This window comes from Lissotriton vulgaris, chromosome 5 (assembly GCF_964263255.1).
Source record: "Lissotriton vulgaris chromosome 5, aLisVul1.2, whole genome shotgun sequence".
Lineage (NCBI taxonomy): Eukaryota > Metazoa > Chordata > Amphibia > Caudata > Salamandridae > Lissotriton > Lissotriton vulgaris.
Genome location: NC_141693.1, coordinates 12,956,721 through 12,976,014, shown reverse-complemented (window position 1 = coordinate 12,976,014; position 19,294 = coordinate 12,956,721). Strand labels below are relative to the sequence as shown.

Sequence of the window (19,294 nt, the reverse complement as noted above, 5' to 3'; positions counted from 1 at the left end):
TTAACCTATTAAAATGAGTATTTAACATTAATTATTACAAATAATTACCTATTAATAAAAATTGATTACAAATTACCAAATCATTATTTGACAATTAGAAATTAATGAACAATAATTCTAATTAAATACAATTAAATAATTTTTATTATTTTATTAATTATAAATAAATTACTTCCCACCCTATTCCCCTATAAACCCACAACCCGCTACAGAAAATACATTAGTAAAATTAACATAATTAGCAATTATTCAATTAAATTAAATTAATTGGCAAAATGAAATGTTATCATTTACACATAAAAACTTAATTAACAATTAATTCTAAATAAATACAATTTATCAATTTTACATATTTAATTAATTATAATTAAATTACTTCCCACCCTATTCCCCTATAAACCCACATCCCGCTACCGAAAATAAATTAGTAAAATTACCATAATTAGCGATTAATCAATTAATTAAAATTAATTGCCAATTAATATTTAATTAATTACCAAATATAAATTAAATAACAATTAATTAAAAATTATTAAAAATAAATTAATTTACATATTTAATTAATTATAATTAAATTACTTCCCACCCTATTCCCCTATAAACCCACAGCCCGCTACAGAATTAAATTACGCAAAAATGAAAAACCACAAAATTCATTAAATAAAATAAATTATAACATAAATACACACTTTGCACACATATAATAACAGAAAAACAAAAATTCGATATTATTAATGAGTATTTAACATTAATTATTACAAATAATTACCTATTAATAAAAGTTAATTACAAATTACCAAATAATTATTTGACAATTAGAAATTAATCAACAATTAATTCTAATTAAATACAATTAAATAATTTTTATTATTTTATTAATTATAAATCAATTACTTCCCACCCTGTTCCCCTATAAACCCACAACCCGCTACAGAAAATACATTAGTAAAATTAACATAATTAGCAATTATTCAATTAAATTAAATTAATTGGCAAAATAAAATGTTATCATTTACACATAAAAACTTAATTAACAATTAATTCTAAATAAATACAATTTATTAATTTTACATATTTAATTAATTATAATTAAATTACTTCCCACCCTATTCCCCTATAAACCCACAACCCACTACCGAAAATAAATTAGTAAAATTATCATAATTAGCGATTAATCAATTAATTAAAATTAATTGCCAATTATTATTTAATTAATTACCAAATATAAATTAAATAACAATTAATTAAAAATTATTAAAAATAAATAAATTTACATATTTAATTAATTATAATTAAATTACTTCCCACCCTATTCCCCTATAAACCCACAGCCCGCTACAGAATTAAATTACGCAAAAATTAAAAAACACAAAATTCATTATTTTTAAATTATTTATAACATAAATACACACTTTTCACACATATAATAACATAAAAAACACTATAAAAAATTTGATATTATTAGAAAATCGATAATTTTAACAATCTATAATATATACTTCGATATTTTAACTTTCTATATTTTTTACTTTCGATATTTCATTACTCACCTTAAAAACTATATTTTTGCTGTCTACATTCTGTCCATTCGATATTTTGTCCAATCTATATTTAAAACTCGATATTATGTCCAATCGATATTTTGGACTCGATATTTTGTCTGTTTACCATTTATGTTGTGAAATATTTTCAAATGGTTGCCCCAGAACACCAGAAGGACCGTCAAGCAAATACTCATCATGAGCAGGCTGGACTACAACAACACTTTTACGTCGGAATCGTCAAACAACTTCTACACAGATTGTAGACTATCCAGAATGCCATTGTAAGACTTCTATTCGACCTCCCATGTCACATACACATCACATCACGCCTCAGGAAGCTTCACTGGCTCCCCATTCACAAGCGTACCCAATTCAAATTTCTCACGCCCTCATAGAAAGCCCTACACAACACAGGACCAGAATACTTGAACAGCCGCATACACTTTCACCAACCCACTAGACACATAAAGTGTGGTAATATCTCCCCAGCAAGCCTCTGGCTAAAGCTGACAAGTTGACTGACCGTAGGGCGAGGCTGGCTGAAATAAACATCAGTATCCCGAATGCTTCGATCATCTTCGACAATCAGCCTTGGGGGAAACTCAGGGGGGAAAAAATAGGTGCTCACCCTGATGTGGGAAGTCTGAACCATCAGACCTTCCAGGGTAGGGTTATGCCTCAAGAAGTACGAGTTACCTGGTGCCGGCATGAGGTGCATGGCAATCTGCCTGTTCACTGGTTAACAGTAACAAGGCTGAGATCAGGTGCCATTAGGGTGTCAATCAGGGCTTCACTGAAGGTTTAAGGATTTAAAGGTTCAGATGAAGTTTGTCCAGGATGCTAAACTTACATTGGTACATTATTTTTGACTTCCATAGTTCCACTGCTCATCACATTACTTAATCAAACAAAGCACTCTTCTGTTGATGTGCCAAGTAAAGTTCACACCAATGGCCTCCTAAAAGTCCATGTATAAATTGCATTATCATAGTGGGCGGTGAGGGAACAGCCCTCATCTCAGTTGTCATCTCCAAAAGCTGGTTGACTCTGAACAGAGTCCTAATGAGAAAATGTTGGGAATGCAGCTCTGAGGCAAAGACATAAAACATTTTAAGGCAAAGAAATTTTAGAACTGGATTGGCCTAGAACTGGGTGACACGACCACAGGACTTGACCTCAATCAGGGTAAAAACAGATTCAGCTCAGAGTCAGAAAGAACTACTGGGGCCGGGTCGTCCTCTGGTTGCTGGAGGCATTAGGACCTGAGTCAATGTCAAATGGACCAGTGTGCATTTTGTGTCTGCAATGGATGCCTGTTCTGGTGTTAGAGCGGAACCTGAGATGGGTGTAGGAAGCATGGGTGGTGCAGAAGGACGGTCTGCCGGTGGTATAACCCAACAGGAGGCCTCCAGGGATCTACTAGAAGAAGCCAGAAAAAGAAAAGGAACATGGCCACTTTAATGGCCCCAATCTGTTACGCTGTCGCTGATGACCCCGAAAACTTGGAGTGCATCAGGATCACCTGTGGAAGTGGCTATTTTACGGGACTGGGAAACAGACCGAGAAGCAACCTCATGTCCTTGAGACTTCTCAGGCTCAGAGTAGTGGGACTGGGCTGAGTCCCATTTAGCCTTCTGGTGCTTCCGCTTCAACTTACATAAGACTTGGACACAATCTAGACTTATTGCAGGAAACGGTCCTTAAAGCAAGAACAGGTCTGCACCTTCTACTTCGAGCAGGCTGCCATGACTTCTTTCATGTATCGAGTGATATTATGTTTTAGATTTATATGGCTACACTCCTTGCGGGACTTGGAGTCATGCCCTGTAACCAAACTCCATGAGGCACACCTTGTGGGGGGCTGTCACAGACATTGTATTGTAAAAGACCATGCAAGGCTTACACCTTGTAATTCTTAGAGGGGAAATGATTGCCATACACACTGGGAAAATGAGAGTTTTGTTAACCAAAAGCTCATCAACTGATGAAAAATAAAGCTGTGTGCAAACTTTGGATTTTTGTATGAAGGCATGGAGAGAAAAGAACTGACGCCAATGCACAGGGGTGGCACTTAAATGTGGCTCCATCATCACTTCTTTAAAGGGCCTGTTGTGTGGGAACAATGCCATTGAAAATCTTCTGGATCCGGTCTGGCACCTGAGGATAGTCCAAAGTTGAGGAATCTGCAGTTAGAAGTATCCATCAGAATCAATCTACTTGTTTGATGCCCTCCAGAGAATGAACATTTCCCCATGATCCTGGCATATGCAAGGCTCCTCTGAGAGGCAGCTGGCAAGGGTGCAAGTTAACAGTTTACTATTAGACCAATTACCCACAGAGGATTTACTTCTCTATTTTGCAAGCCTGGCCCAATCAGGGCACTATGTTGTTCACATTTGTGACATGTTGGGATATTTTCGGATCTCCAAGTGATATGGCCAAAGTCAATACTTTACAAAGTTCAGGGGCGAGCCTTCTGCAGCATGATGTTTGAGTGTACGTAGGACTGAAGCCACAGTCTTTAGGTACCTTGGCATCTTCACTGGGCGACTTGAGCTGGTGCGGTTGGTTTGCATTACAACTCCAAATGAGATACCAGTAGATGGTGCCCTCAAGCCGCATCACACACAAAGGCAGAGTGATCATGTTTAATGGTGTCTCCCCCAAAATGTATATTTTCTTTCAGTACCTTTATAAAACGCCTTAGGGATTCTGTGAGAAACACGCTGCTTCGTACACTCTAATTTGTACACTCTAATTTGTAGGGACGTGGGGTACCTGGAGTAGCAATGGCCAAATGCTGCAGGGTCGGCCTGGATTAGGCAGAGTTTCCGATGTGCTCTTGGCAGTCCATCTGGTCGAGACATATATATTTTGCTTTACAGAAATGACTGAGACAGTCCAGATCTGTCCTCTGGGTCAGGCTAGTTCTCTCCATATCCTTTACGGCAGGCGGGACCTTATCGATCTACCCTTAGCTATGATGACTGCGTTTCATGTTTGACATGAAGCTTTGGGGGGGAAAACTTGGACAGGTTTTCAGTGAAGGAAACCCCACTCTGATTGGGGTTTTTTCAGATACGTCTTAGCTTTGGGGGGCTTCACCACAATTTCCCTAATGGGATCGCCAGACGGTGCAACGTTGTCCAACTCAATCATGTGATGTTCTTGAGGGTAAACAGTCAAAATATTGAGTAAAAAATATCCAATGGACATAATATCGAGTTTAAAATATAGAATGGACAAAATATCGAATGAACAGAATATAGACATCAAAAATATCGTTTTTAAGGTAAGTAATGTTATATTGAATGTTAAAAATATAGAAAGTTAAAATATCGAAGTATATAATATAGGTTATTAAAATTATCGAATTTTTAATAATATCGAATTTTTGATAGTGTTTTTCTGTTATTATATGTGTGCAAAGTGTGTATTTATGTTATAATTTATTTTATTTAATGAATTTAGATTTTTTTATTTTTGCGTAATTTAATTCTGTAGCGGGTTGTGGGTTTATAGGGGAATAGGGTGGGAAGTAATTTAATTATATTTAATTAAATATGTAAATGTATTTATTAGTATTCATTTTTAATTAATTGTTGATTAATTTATATTTGGTAATTAATTCAATTTTAATTGGCAATTCATTTTAATTATTTGATTAATTGCTAATTATGTTAATTTTACTAATTTATTTTCTGTAGCGGGTTGTGGGTTTATAGGGGAATTGGGTGGGAAATAATTTATTTATAATTAATTAAATGTGTAAAATTATTTATTGGTATTTATTTAGAATGAATTGTTAATTATTTTTATGGGTAATGAATTAATTGTTAATTGCCAATTAATTTTATTTAATTGATTAATTGCTAATTATGTTAATTTTACTAATTTATTTCCTGTTGCGGGTTGTGGGTTTATAGGGGAAGAGGGTGGGAAGTAATTTATATATAATTAATTAAATAATTCAATTTATTTAATTGTATTTAATTTGAATTAATTGTTAATTAATTTTTAATTGTTAATTAATTAATTGTTAATTTGTAATTAATTTGTATTAATAGGTAACTAATTGTAATAATTAATTTTAATTTGTAATTTTAATTGATTAATTATTATATTATATTAAATTGGTAATTACTTTTAAATAATTTTTTATAGATATTAATTTATATTTTTTAAATAATATATTAAGTATTTACTTTCCCTACTGTTGCACTCTCTGGAGTGGGAATAGTTATTTTTACCCCTGCGCTATACAACGCTTTCCCTACTGTTGCACTCTTTGGAGTGGGAATAGTAATTTTAACCCCTACGCTATCCAATGCTTTCCCTACTGTTGCACTCTTTGGAGTGGGAATAGTAAATTTAACCCCTATGCTATCCAACACTTTCCCTACTGTTGCACTCTTTGGAGTGGGAATAGTAATTTTTACCTCTACGCTATCCAACGCCTTACCTACTGTTGCACTTTCTGGAGTGGGAATAGTAATTTTAACCCCTACGCTATCCAACGCTTTCCCTACTGTTGCACCCACTGGAGTGGGAATAGTAATTTTTACCTCTACGCTATCCAACGCTTTCCCTACTGTTGCACTCTTTGGAGTGGGAATAGTAATTTTAACCCCTATGAAATCCAACGCTTTCCCTACTGTTGCACTCTTTGGAGTGGGAATAGTAATTTTTACCCCTACGCTATCCAACGCTTTCCCTACTGTTGCACCCACTGGAGTGGGAATAGTAATTTTTACCCCTACGCTAACCAACGCTTTCCCTACTCTTGCACTCACTGGAATGTGAATAGTAATTGTTAGCCCTACGCTATCCAACGCTTTCCCTACTGTTGCACTCTTTGGAGTGGGAATAGTAACTTTTAGCCCTACGCTATCCAACGCTTTCCCAACTGTTGCACTCACTGGAGTGGGAATAGTAATTTTTACCCCTACGCTATCCAACGCTTTCCCTACTTTTGAACTCTTTGGAGTCGGAATAGTAATTTTTACCGCTACGCTATCCAACGCTTTTCCTACTGTTGCATTAATTGGAGTGGGAATAGTAATTTTAATACTCTTGCTATGCTACGGTTATAATATTGTATATTTTTTATTAATATTATGTTAATATATATATATGTTTTAACAAATAAAATTGTATTTTTTTATAACAACTTAATTATTTAATAGTTTTAAGGTTATTTAAGTATTTTAAGTATATTTTAGTTATTTATTTTTAATATTTTTTAAATTTTACATTAATTTTAATAAATTCGATATTTTGACAAAGTACATATTTTTAAATGATATTTTTGTACTTACCTGTTTGTAGATAGGAATTCAATATTTTTGTAGTCGATATTTTGGAGTCGATATTTTAAAGCCTATATTTTTGTAGTCCATATTATGTCAGTGATCCGTTCTTGAGGGGTCTCCGGTAGGGCTACTGGCTGCATTGGAGTCTCATTTCTGGGCATCAGCAGCTGCCACCTGCTATAGTTCTTACCTTGAAGCGATGGAGCCTTTCCAGATTTCAACTCGCTCGAGATTAAACTAAAGATCAGTAACAGTGTAAAGAAATCACCATGCCTATAAAACACTGTTTATTAAGTCACTGCACCTCAAAGGTAAGTGGGAAGGTGTCCACGGAAGAGCAGAGAAAGGCCCTTAAGAGCCCTAGAGATCTGTCCGCATCCGGGAGATAAGCAACGGTCCAATTTAGATACTTGCACAGGCCCAGTCTTAAGCCCAACATTTGGGATGCAGTGACATCGAGACTGTCTCTGTACTGCTTAAGGAGATGGACTGTCTGAGGTGCACTGGATGCAGAATTCTTGTGGAGAAGTGTGGCTCAGGGGTTAGAGGCGGCAGACGCGGAAGCTGAGATCGGCCCTGGACCAGGGTTCAATTCCCCGCCCCGACGGGGGTTGGGCTCAATAATTCCACGAACTCGATAATTCTCGCTCCGGTGCCTACTCGACTCACGGGTTCACACTCTGCGACTCTGGGCAATAGCTTGCTTAATCTCCACAACAGCCCCTCGCGGCGGGATGCCTGGCTTTCACCTTGTGGATACCCTGCCGGGGTATCTCATGGGGGAATACCAGGACGGGTTCCCTAAGCAAGCGCATAGATGCCTGCGATGTGGGCGATTTGCGCTATATAAATACATGTACATTTACATTTACATTCTTCTCTGATATAAACTGTCTGAGTTCAGTGTTACAGCGAACCCAGTGCTTTAAATGGGCCGGTACTCACCGGTACTGAGTACCGGCACTTCCAAATTTCCGAGTCGTCAGCACCGGCACTTTTTTTTCAGTCAGTGAGAGTACCGGTACCGTGACTGATGGCATGAGAGGCTAAGGTTTGATATTACCTCCAATGCGGGACAAATGCCGCTCTGCGTTTGGATCTCTCAGTCGCACGGAGCCCCTGAAAGAGACTTTTACAGAGACGCTGTTAACGCTCAGTAGTGCTCTTTAGAATTCCCCACACTGTAGGGGTTGGGAAGGGCTTGCTTAAGGCCGTGATTCACAGGACAGGGTCAAGGCAGACCCTGCACTGTTGATTAGGTGTTAAACAACCATTATATAGGAAAGTGTTTTATCACCCACGCCCCCTCCCCTCTGTCCCCTGTTATGTGTGTGAAATAGCCTGGCCTCGGGCTGCTGGTGAGTAATCCGGTCCATCTTTCCCAAAGCCGGTTTTCTTCGGTTTGTTTTTTCCAGCACAGGACCTGCTTTCCTTTGTGTGGCTGCATTTACATGTCAACAGCGACGGATCCATGGGTGTGAAAGTAGCCCTGCAGGGAACACTGCAACACTCGAGAAATGAGCTCAGGTGACAACCCGAGATAACATAGAAGGAAGGGGGAGGGAGGATTGTAAAAAAAGTGAGGTGACAGCTTGAGTTAGAATTGCTACTTTTTTCATATAATGCCAATTATTCGTTTAGTTTTGAAATGGGTGCTTAGGAATTGTATTATAATACACATTCAAATCTGCTGTATTTCTTGAAGGAATTGCTTTAGTTTTTGATGAACCACATGCCTGAAATTCAGTTTGAAACGCTCACCCTGCAGAATTTACAGGGCGTGGGGGAGCGTGCACACTCTCTCTCTCTCTCTTTCTCTCTCTCTCTCTCTCTCTCTCTCTCTCTCTCTCTCTCTCTCTCTCTCTCTGTCTCTCTCTCTGTCTCTCTCTCTCTCTCTCTCGCTCTACTTCTCCTTCTCTCTCGCTCTCTCCTTCTCTCCTTCTCTCTCTCCTTCTCTCTCTCCTTCTCTCTCTCTCCTTCTCTCTCTCTCTCTCCTTCTCTCTCTCCTTCTCTCTCTCTCCTTCTCTCTCTCTCTTTCCTTCTCTCTCTCTCCTTCTCTCTCTCTTTCTCTCTCCTTCTCCTTCTCCCCTCTCTCTCTCCTTCTCTCTCTCTCTCCTTCTCTCTCTCCTTCTCTCTCTCTCTCCTTCTCTCTCTCTCCTTCTCTCTCTCTCCTTCTCCTTCGCTCTCTCTCTCTCTTTCTCTCTCTTTCTTTCACACTCTCTCTCTCTCTCACTCTCTTTCGCTTTCCTTCTCTCTCTCTCTCCTTCTCTCTCTCTCTCTCTCCTTCTCTCTCTCCTCTCTCTCTCCTTCTCTCTCTCCTTCTCTCTTTCTCTGTCCTTCTCTCTCTCTCCTTCTCTCTCTCTCTTTCTTTCTCCTTCTCCCACTCTCTCTCCTTCTCTCTCTCTCCTGCTCTCTCTCTCTCTCTCTCTCTCTCTCTCTCTCTCTCTCTCTCTCTCTCTCTCTCTCTCTCTCTCTCTCTCTTTTGCTTTCCTTCTCTCTCTCTCTCTCTCCTTCTCTCTCTCTCCTTCTCTCTCTCTCACCTTCTCTCTCTCACCTTCTGTCTCTCTCCTTCTCTCTCCTTCTCTCTCTCTCTCTCTCTCTCTCTCTCTCTCTCTCTCTCTCTCTCTCTCTCTCTCTCTCTCTCTCTCTCTCTCTCTCTTCTCTCTCTCTCACACCTTCTCTCTCTCACCTTCTGTCTCTCTCCTTCTCTCTCCTTCTCTCTCTCTCTCTCTCTCTCTCCTTCTCTCTCTCTCTCCTTCTCTCTCTCTCACCTTCTCTCTCTCACCTTCTGTCTCTCTCCTCTCTCTCTCTCTCTCTCTCTCTCTCCTCTCTCTCTCCTTCTCTCTCTCTCTCACCTTCTCTCTCTCACCTTCTGTCTCTCTCCTTCTCTCTCCTTCTCTCTCTTTCTCTCTCTCTCTCTCTCTCTCTCTCTTTCCTTCTCTCTCTCCTTCTCTCTCTCTCCTTCTCTCTCCTTGGAAATCGTTTTGTACTGCTTTTATTTACTGGAAAAAATATTTACAAAATAGAGGCCTCAACATTAAGCGTGCTCTATCAACACAAACAATGAAATACAGGACAACAAATTACAGGCCAGGTGGCAAATTTAGGGTATGGGTACATCATGGAGGAGAGAAGAGGAGGCAAGTGGGGGAAAACAGTGACAAAATGTAAGAGACTTGTGGAGAAAAGAAGTGAGAGGTGGCAGTAAGAGGGGCAGATCCAGGGAGAGAAGGTTAGAGGCTGGGTAGAAATGAGAGGTTAATCGTGAATGGAGAGTAGAACCAGAAGGAGACAGGAAGAGCCTGGCCTTAGGGCAAAGGGCTGAAGCAGTCCTTTAAATGGGCCGGTACTCGCAGGTACTGAGTACTGGCACTTCTTATTTTTATCACGGTCAATGCCGACCCTTCGCCATTATGTAGGAGAGTACCAGTACTTATAAAAGGTGCTCATTGGCTGCTAGTGCTGGTAAGCACTAGGATGTCAAAGAAGAAGCTGTCTGACAGCCAAAGCGCTTCTGTAGTCCTTAGCTCAGCCGCTTTTCTGTACCTCTGCTTGTTTCTTTGTGTGTGTGCACACTTGAGGATATATAGCATTGTCTCAAACAACAACAAATAACGGTATGACATTAGAAGTTGCAAATATTACAAAACAAGGACATTTTTAACATATTATCCTGTTTGCATTTCAGTTTGTGTAGTTATTTAAACTGTTTTGTTAACATAAATGCATTTCTGTTGTGTTTTGACGTGTGCTGCAACCTGTGTAGAAGTCAATGTGTATCACCATATCTTGACCATAGCCCCGCCCATAGCCCCGCCCACTTGCCACACCTCTAGGTCATTTAAATGAGTACCTGCACTTATTTTTTCCCCATTTAAAGCACTGAGCGAACCTGGAAACAACAAGATACTCTAAGAGGTGTGTTGATCTAGGTACGACCAATGGGACCAGCCAGCTGCCAATGGTCACACCAGCTTGATCTGGATGCTGTTGCAAGCTTTGCAAATTGCTTTATTGATGAACAAACCATGAGTATGTGTCTGCATGTTCATTTGAAATGTAGTGACATTTTGAAAATGTGAAGAACATGTATGTAAAAAAGAAAAGAAAAAAGGCCCATGTTTGTCGTCAGCCAGCCCTCCCTCCTTTCTCAGCTCTCTATGCCCTTGTGCCACTCGCCACCCCCTCAGTCACTCAAACCTCCTCAGTTGCTCACTCACTGCCCCACATCATTGCTAAACCTCCCTCCTCCAGTGACTCACTCTGGTTCTGTTGTTCCATCAACCTCTTGAAACCATCCTGGAGAATCTTCTTCGCTTTTTGTAATTCTTGTTCAATATTTTGCCAGAACTGTGGGTCCTTGTCTGTGATCTTCTCCATCCAGCGGGCCCGGGGCCCCGCCCTGCGACTCTCGCTGCTGTAAGCAATAATGGGAGCATCATCCACGTACCCGACTACGGAATACTGGGGGACTCCGGGGAGGGGCTCCGGCATCAAGGAATACAGGTAGCGGAGAGAGTGCGGGCCTGGGGGAAGAATGGGAGGAAAGACAATTAGTTAATCTCACAAATACGTGCAGTCTCAGCTCCCTTCTGTGTGCCATGAATTCCCCCACACATCCCTCTTACCACACATTACAGTAATTCTCACACACAACTCATTGCACTGAAATTGCACCCACCCCTCTATCCGTGAGCAACACTAATCCCTACTAAAGCAAAAAGGACAAATGATGGATGGATTGCTGAATAAGTCAAACATTCACCACCAGTCATAAATCTGAGTTTAATCCATCGTTGTGTTTGCTCACCAGACCACTCCCAATTTGGCCCAGCCATATGCAAATCAGTCTTAGGAACAGTCCATTCCAAACTGCCAGGCCAGGCCCTCCCTGGAGCAGTAACAAGCTTCCTGGAATCGGTTTTGGGATTTACTCCTCATCAGCCAGGCAAGCTTGAATCCGGTGGCACAGTGAGCACCCGACCCATGTCTGGGCATATCGTTTCCACTTAGGGTGACAAAAGCTAAAAGAACAAATGATGGACAGAATTCTGAACAAATGAAACTTTCACCCCAGTCAGAGATCTGGGTTGAATGCATTGTTTTCTTGCTCCCAACGCCATCCCAGTTTAGACCGGGCCATATGCAAATGAGTCTTGATCGTGTGCCTCGTGGAAACAGTCCAGACCGTACTGACAAACCAGGTCCTCAATGGACCAGAAACAAGCATCCTGGGACCGACACACTAATCCTCCACACCCTTTTAATTGTGTGCAACAATAATCCCCGTACACCAGGGGCGGCTGGTGACATTTGACAGTGGTGCGGCGTAAGCTAATTTGCATATTATAACTGACGTGTTTCCACGTATCTTTAGAGGGTCTGGTTCTAAATAGAGGGTCGAGGATTTGGAGTCAACCCATATTGAACAAAGCTGCCAAAGTTTTAGATTGCTCTGTGGGACCTTTTCACCATCCAGTGAAAAATAACCAATTATGAGTGACACTTTTTTCGCAAGCATTAGCAAGCCTTGAAGAGGATAAACAAAATTTTCAGAATTTGCACCAGTTCGAGTAACAAGAACCCCAAGATGATCGTACCACTGCTGCAAGGCACCGGAACTGGCAGTTTTGGAACGACAGATGCACCAAGCGGCTCGCCCACCCACAGATGTAGCCTGTGTAGAGTGATAGGATAGTTTTTTGAAATTCAATGATATAAGCATCTGACTGAGGAATGAGGGTGGGAAACGGCACCACATTCTCTGGGAACCTGTGCCTCAGTGTTTTTTCCTTGCTGGTAATGGTGAAAAAAGGTGATGCAGCGCCCTCCGGTGGCCTGAATGACCCTGGTGCGATGCTGGACTCGATCTCAGTGGAGGAGATCGAACTCGAGTTGCACCTGCGGGCCCAGCTGAACGCACTGCGCCTACTCTGAAAGAGCATAGATGATGGAAATACGGCGGGACAAATTAAGTTCTGTTCCTATTGTGAAGCGCTCTGACGCCTTCGGGTAAAGTCCGCGCTATAGAAAAATGCATAAATAAGTACATTAAAAGATGCCAAAACCAGTGCTTCTGCCTTTACCTCTTTGGAGCGTTAGGCCTGGTTCAGCTCGGCCTGAGATCGGGTTTATAGTTGCATGGTGATGGGAAAGGAGGCCTGTGCAGTCCCGCGGATGGCTCTGGGCGGCGGCGTGGATAGGGGATTGAGAACGCTGGCGGTGGGTGAGCGCCCATATAACACTCCGGGCACAAGATTATATCAACGTGCAAGGTGGACATATGTATAATAATTTAAATGAGACAATTACACTGGCCCAAGAAGCAGGATATACTGACTGCACCGTACTGTGTAATGGGGAAATAAAGGCATCTGAATGACCCAGTGTCTCACGTGATGACTAGCACTATCGATCTACATGCCTGAGACTGTGCCCCTGCACGACGAGATAGTTACACCCTGAAACTTGGCCTGTGCAACAGTAGAGGAGGCGCTGAGCCCCCGCTGCGCTCTGGTGATTGCATAGCTGTGCTGTTACGGTGCCCTGTGCGACGGCTGCACTCTCACCACCATCTGCAGCCTTTTTGCAACCTTCCCATGAGCAGCTTGCCTGCGAAACTGGCTGTTGCTGGGGAACTGAAGAGGGGCCCACAGTGCCGCCCTGCCCTACATTGCTACAGTAACAAGGACTATTAACGCATAGGCAGAGGAGATGAATACAAAAGAGTAGTGCCCACCTACCTGTGTTGCATCGCCGGTGCTGCCCCACCTGCCCTACGTAAGTCATTAAGTGATGGGAAAGCCAGACAAAACTCAACCCAAACTGCACATTGAGCAGAAGCGAAAGGCACCAGATATGAACACTGAAGCGTCTGCACGGAGCCAGGTGAATACTACAGCCACAGGGGTGCCGCTGCGCAGAGTTGGATGTGGAAAGTGTATCGAGGCAGCAGGAAAACGTGGGGCAATCATCTTTACTGCACGCAGCTTCAGTAGGATTTGACCGGGTGAAAACTCTCTTCCAGCACAGCGCCCTCATTGCGAGCGGCGCTTGGAAGTTTTACCAGCATACCTGAGGGGGACTGCAAATCCCAAGACTCCCCTCTGGCCAAGCACACCTGGGCCGGACCTCCACCACGCCCACAGCTCCAGGCGCGATATAAACGGCATACATCCCCGCGTCGCGGGAGCACGAGGAAGCACCGGGCAAAGCCCAGGCAAAGGGCGGGCCCTCTACGGCCCTCATCGGCCAGAAGAGACTGGACTGGGCCAGTAACCCTGGACTAAAAGTGCTGAGGTACTCATAATCGCTACTTTGCTTCTCCATAAGTCGTCAGTGGGCGGGTAGTGTGTATACATCTTGCTGACTTCACTGTATTCACTGAGCAGGGTTTTTCTGTCTTACAAAGGCGCCCGCATCTACAGAGACGTTCATTTCGAAAGACTCATTACAAATAGTATGGAGATGCGTGAGACAAGAAGTAGGGCAGCAGCGGGGGGGAAGAAACTAACAGGCACGCTAGATGACTTTATTGTAAGAACAAATACACTGATAGACGAGGGGATTTCTTTGATGGAAAGAAGGGTATCGCAGGACTTGGCTGCCGCAAAACGGTCTTCTATGGGACATTTTGCTAATGTACGGAGCCCTAATACACAAGAGAGTAATACATTATCTATGGATGTGACCAGCACAGCTGCCTCTCAACCCCTTCACCTTACTCAGACTCCCCTAGTGCATACTTTACCATCCCCAGAGGCATCAACTAGTGTCTTGATCCATATAGCAGCCTCACCCAAAGATAAAAAATGTGGTGCTACAGGGGACAAAGGAAGGGGCAATTCCAAAAAAAAGAGCTAACCAAAATAAGCCTATTAAAGGACATGGTAAAGAACTATCTAAAGATACAAGTAACATACCTAATGCCAGTGATACTGATTCACAGGGAGAAGACATCCTGCCCCCTAACATACTGCCCCTAGCTATTTTAGATGACACTATCTTGGATGACTCAATGGCCAATTTAATCACCAATAGCACTAGAGATAGCTCCTCGGAGGAAAGCGTTAATACTAGTAGGGGAAAAGAGAGTACAATGTTATATATGCTGGAGACTTTAATGAAAACTCTATTAACCTCTCTGACAGAACTTCTCAAGGAGAATGAAAAACAAATTCAAGACCTAAAGAGAGACACTCACACGCAGTTTGAGAATCTGGACAAACGGATAGCCCACTTAAGCGCGCCCAAGGCCAAAGCTATAGTAACAACATCTAATAATTCTGGCCCCATATTGGCAAAGGGTGTCCCAAATAGCACCCCATCGAGTACAATTAATCCCGAAAAAGGAAAACTCCCCAATAAACAGCGATTAAAAACTCAATCAGCACCTAAAAGCTCAACCCCACCTGTCAAGGAAGTATCAGCTCCACAAACTCCTGTCCAACTACCTGATAAAGGCCAACCAGCTAAACCCGACGTGCGTAGAAGTATAAATTTACCTCCAAGAGCATCACCATACGTCGTGGTTTTAACTGGAGTCCCAGAACTGGGTGCACAATCCACTGAAACCAATGGGGCACTTGTAAATAAGACTATCCATTGGCTTAACAACAACTACCCTCTCCCGCCAGCTATTAAAAGCAATATTTTAATGGTAGAAAGGGTACCATGGATTGGGTATAACAAAAAAGGGCACAGGGTGATTGTGTGGTGATAACTTTTGAAAATCCGCGCACTGCGGAGTACATCACAACGAGGGCCCCGAGAAACAATGGCCTGTCCATTGTGGCCAGGGCATTACCCTATTTCTACTCCCACGGGGAACATCCGGATAACAGATGGAGCTGGACTAGGGACAGCCGTTATCCAAGGGGCGGAAATGGTGCAGGATATGACAGGAACCAGCATAATACTCAATGGGGAGGGGTGAATGAAGATGGGTGGACTGTGGTGAAACGTAGGGAAAGGATTCCTCATTTCTTTCCGCAAAGGCCCGATCCAGGTTGGTTTGGACATCAGCAATTTCCTCCACCACCTATTCCATGCTACAATCGTTTTGGCTGTCTCGAAATGGTGGATTGACTCCCAGAGGCTGTAGACGTCTCTAAGTCACCTATTTCTGTAAGCCTGGGGGAGATTAACTCATCAGGGCATGATGTGTCACTTGAAACTCGAGTGGAGCCAATGCTAACGCAAGGGATGCTGGGTGGCCAAGTAGGGGTTGTTGTAGAGGTGTTGCCTAAAAGAGAATTCTGTAAGGTGGTCTATTGGAATGTGGCAGGCATTAAATAAAAAATCCGCAATCCTTCCTGGGATGACGTAATTACTGGCGTAGCCATTTTAGCCCTACAAGAAACTTGGGCAATTGCACCGATACACTTAAAAGGCTACAAAACCTATTTTACCCCTGCAGTGGGAGGTTCACATGGAAGGCCCAAGGGAGGACTGACAACGTATATATCTAACCTGCTAGTATATGATAGGATTTCTTTTTCCCCTGGATCCAGTTACTATCAGAAAATAGTGATAGATACAAGGAAGGGTCTAAGGATTGTCTTTTTAAATTTCTATAATAACCTACCTAGTAGCATGATAAAGGAAGTACTTGCCATGATTAGTGAAGATATACAATCTGAAATTGATAAAAAAGGGGTGAAGTAATGATACTAGGGGGGGGGTGATTTTAACTGCTGATTGTGTAGAAAGGGTCAAAAGGGTATATGTGGCCTGATGTTGGAACAGGATGTTAATTTTGAACATACTCTATTTGGAGATCTAGTCAATGAGATGATTTTTAATTATGATTTTGGGTTTACGAATGAGATAGCCCACCTCCCCACGCCATTTGCTCCAACTTTTGTGGGTCGGGGGGCCTCGTCTATTATTGATTTTAGCCTTTGTACAAATAGCTCTGCTGGAAGACTGACCACCTCTAGCTTAATGGACGTGGCACTGAGTGATCACTTCCCACAGGTAGTAGAAATGGAGAACTTATTTGTCTCATCCCAAAATGTACCAAGCTCCGAGTATATGGCACAGGATGTGCAGTTAGGTGCCCAAAATGGCTATACTCTTAAATGGAGTAAAGTGGTCCCGGATGACTTTCTGTCCAAAGTGGTGAATAAGTGTATGAATAGCTTTTTGATCTGCTTGGATGAACATGCAGAGAGTAATGACATTTTAGCGCATTTTAAAATTATTGCTGCTACAATTAAGGAGGTTTTGTGGATTACACGTAAACATTGTCTAAAAACTAATTAGAAATGGTTTGATAAGAAGTGTACTAAAGCCTTAATAAATCTTAAACATGCGATTCATCAGAGACCACGGGATGTAACTCTGATCAGAGAACTACAGAAGAACTACAATACTGTACTGAAAGCCAGGAAGGATGTGATAAAAAGGGAGGCTTGGGACGAACTTTGTTCGGTGTCACAATCTAATGATCAGGCTGCATTCTGGAGGGTTATAAATACTCAGCTCCTTTATGATAACAAAGCACGCATGGAAATTGCCATTACAGAAGATGAATGGGTGGCCCATTTCTCCATCCTTTAGATGACTGCTGAACTGGCGCTCGATACAGGCCCTGATCCAATGCTGGAAAATATGAATCTATCAAAAGATTTGGTCGTGACCCTCCCCGAAGTCCTGGCAAGTCTGAAGGCAACTAAGGGGGCAAGGTGGCTGGGCCCGATGGCATACCAACTGACCTTTATAGGGCTAATACTGATTTATGGGGGCCACTGTTGGTCCAGCTTTTTAATGTTGCTCTGACTAAAGGCCTAATCCCTACCTGGTTTACCTGGTTTACATCAATTATTGTTCCGATTTTTAAGAAAGGAGACAGGCAGAATTGCACATGTTATAGGCCGATTTCTTTATTAGATTCCTCCATAAAAATTCTTGGGAGAGTAGTTTTAGCTAAGTTGCAATGCTGGGCAGAAGAAAATGGGGTGATAAGTGATTTCCAATACGGATTTCAAAGGGGTTTGGGGGCCGTTGAGCAAGGGTTAAACCTATTTATTTTGCAACAGAAGTATATAAGGGTTAAAAAACAACGCTGATACTTCACTTTTGTCGACTTATCGTCGGCCTTTGATTGTGTGTCCCATAATAAGTTGTGGGAAATAATGGTTGAACTGGGGGTAGATAAAGCTATTATATGCTTTCTGAGAGATTTATATTCTGGGGCCACTGCAACGGTACGGTACGGTACGGTAAAGAAGGTGAATGTAGCAGACACTTTGGGATAGGCCGTGGTGTACGCCAAGGGTGCGTTTTAGCGCCCTTTTTATTTTTAGTTTACATAAATGGCCTGGAGCATTGCCTCGTGCAGGAGGGCAGGGATATGCCTATGGTGGGAAGGAGACCTGTCCCTGCACTACTGTATGCGGACGACGCAGTACTGATGGCACGCACCCCAATGGCACTTCAAACTTTGGTTGATTCTTTTAATAGTTTCATGCTTAGCTTGGACTTGAAAATCAAGTGCTCCAAGACATTTTCTATGTATTGTGGGACAAGAACACGCAGGCATTTGAAGCCTATTTTTATAGATTCCAAACCCCTAGAGCAGACCTCTACTTTCCCGTATTTGGGCATCTTGTTTCATGAAAGTGGCTCATGGACTAGTGCTATTAATGCTAGAACCCTGTTGTTTTCTAAAACTGTTATGGCTTTACAGTGTCTTCTAAAAAAGTTGTGGAAAAACCCATAAGGGAAATCTTAACCATCTACAATGCCACCTGTATAGCGGTAGCTACATACGGTTCTGGATTATGGGGTTACTCAAATATCAGTTCGATCCAAACCGTGGAAAATAAGTTTTTACGGCACATTTTGTCCATCCCAGAAAGTACTGCAACTTTTATATGTCACGCTGAATTAGGTTTGGTGTATATCACTGACACAATTAAGATCCAGCCGATTCTTCTTTGGCATAGGGTTTAGACAACCGATGACTGTGTGGTCAACCGGGCTATTTTAAAGGACGTATTAGTACTTGATAATATTAACAATTTTAAATGGATATGTTATGTTAGAAATTTTCTTGAAGAACTGAGCTGTATTCAATACTTTGAGGATCCATTATCTATGGTACACATTTCGAGAAGTGGATTGAAAAACTTGTGTATCGAACATCTCAAGGAACAAAGACGACTAGAGGAGGTGAAAAAAAAGACTGTCCTTGCCCACCAGTCGATCATAACTGGAGAGAAACTGCAGCCATACTTATCTTTATACATGTCCATCCATGAACGTTTCCTTTTAACCCGGTTTAGACTTAACATTGTCTTTAGGTTACTATCTTTCCCGGAGATGAATTGTTGGCTGAAAGACTTGTGTCCTTGCCCATGTGACGATGTGTCCACGCAATCTGATATTCATATTTTATTATTTTGTAAATGTTATACTTTCTATCGTAGGAAA

At 41.8% G+C, this 19,294-nt stretch overlaps 1 protein-coding gene across 1 annotated transcript in view; it reads right to left on the bottom strand.

Annotated features, from left to right (window-relative positions):
- The window catches only part of LOC147709994 (major histocompatibility complex class I-related protein 1-like), a 108,915-nt gene extending 95,270 nt beyond the window's left edge, over window positions 1-13,645 (bottom strand). The window contains exons 1-2 of the mRNA XM_086919302.1: window positions 13,600-13,645; window positions 11,119-11,382 (exon numbers count right to left, since the gene is read on the bottom strand). Of these exons, the coding sequence (XP_086775428.1) occupies window positions 11,119-11,382; window positions 13,600-13,645 (310 nt within the window). The remainder of the gene's footprint in view (window positions 1-11,118; window positions 11,383-13,599) is intronic.
- Window positions 13,646-19,294: the final 5,649 nt, after the last annotated feature.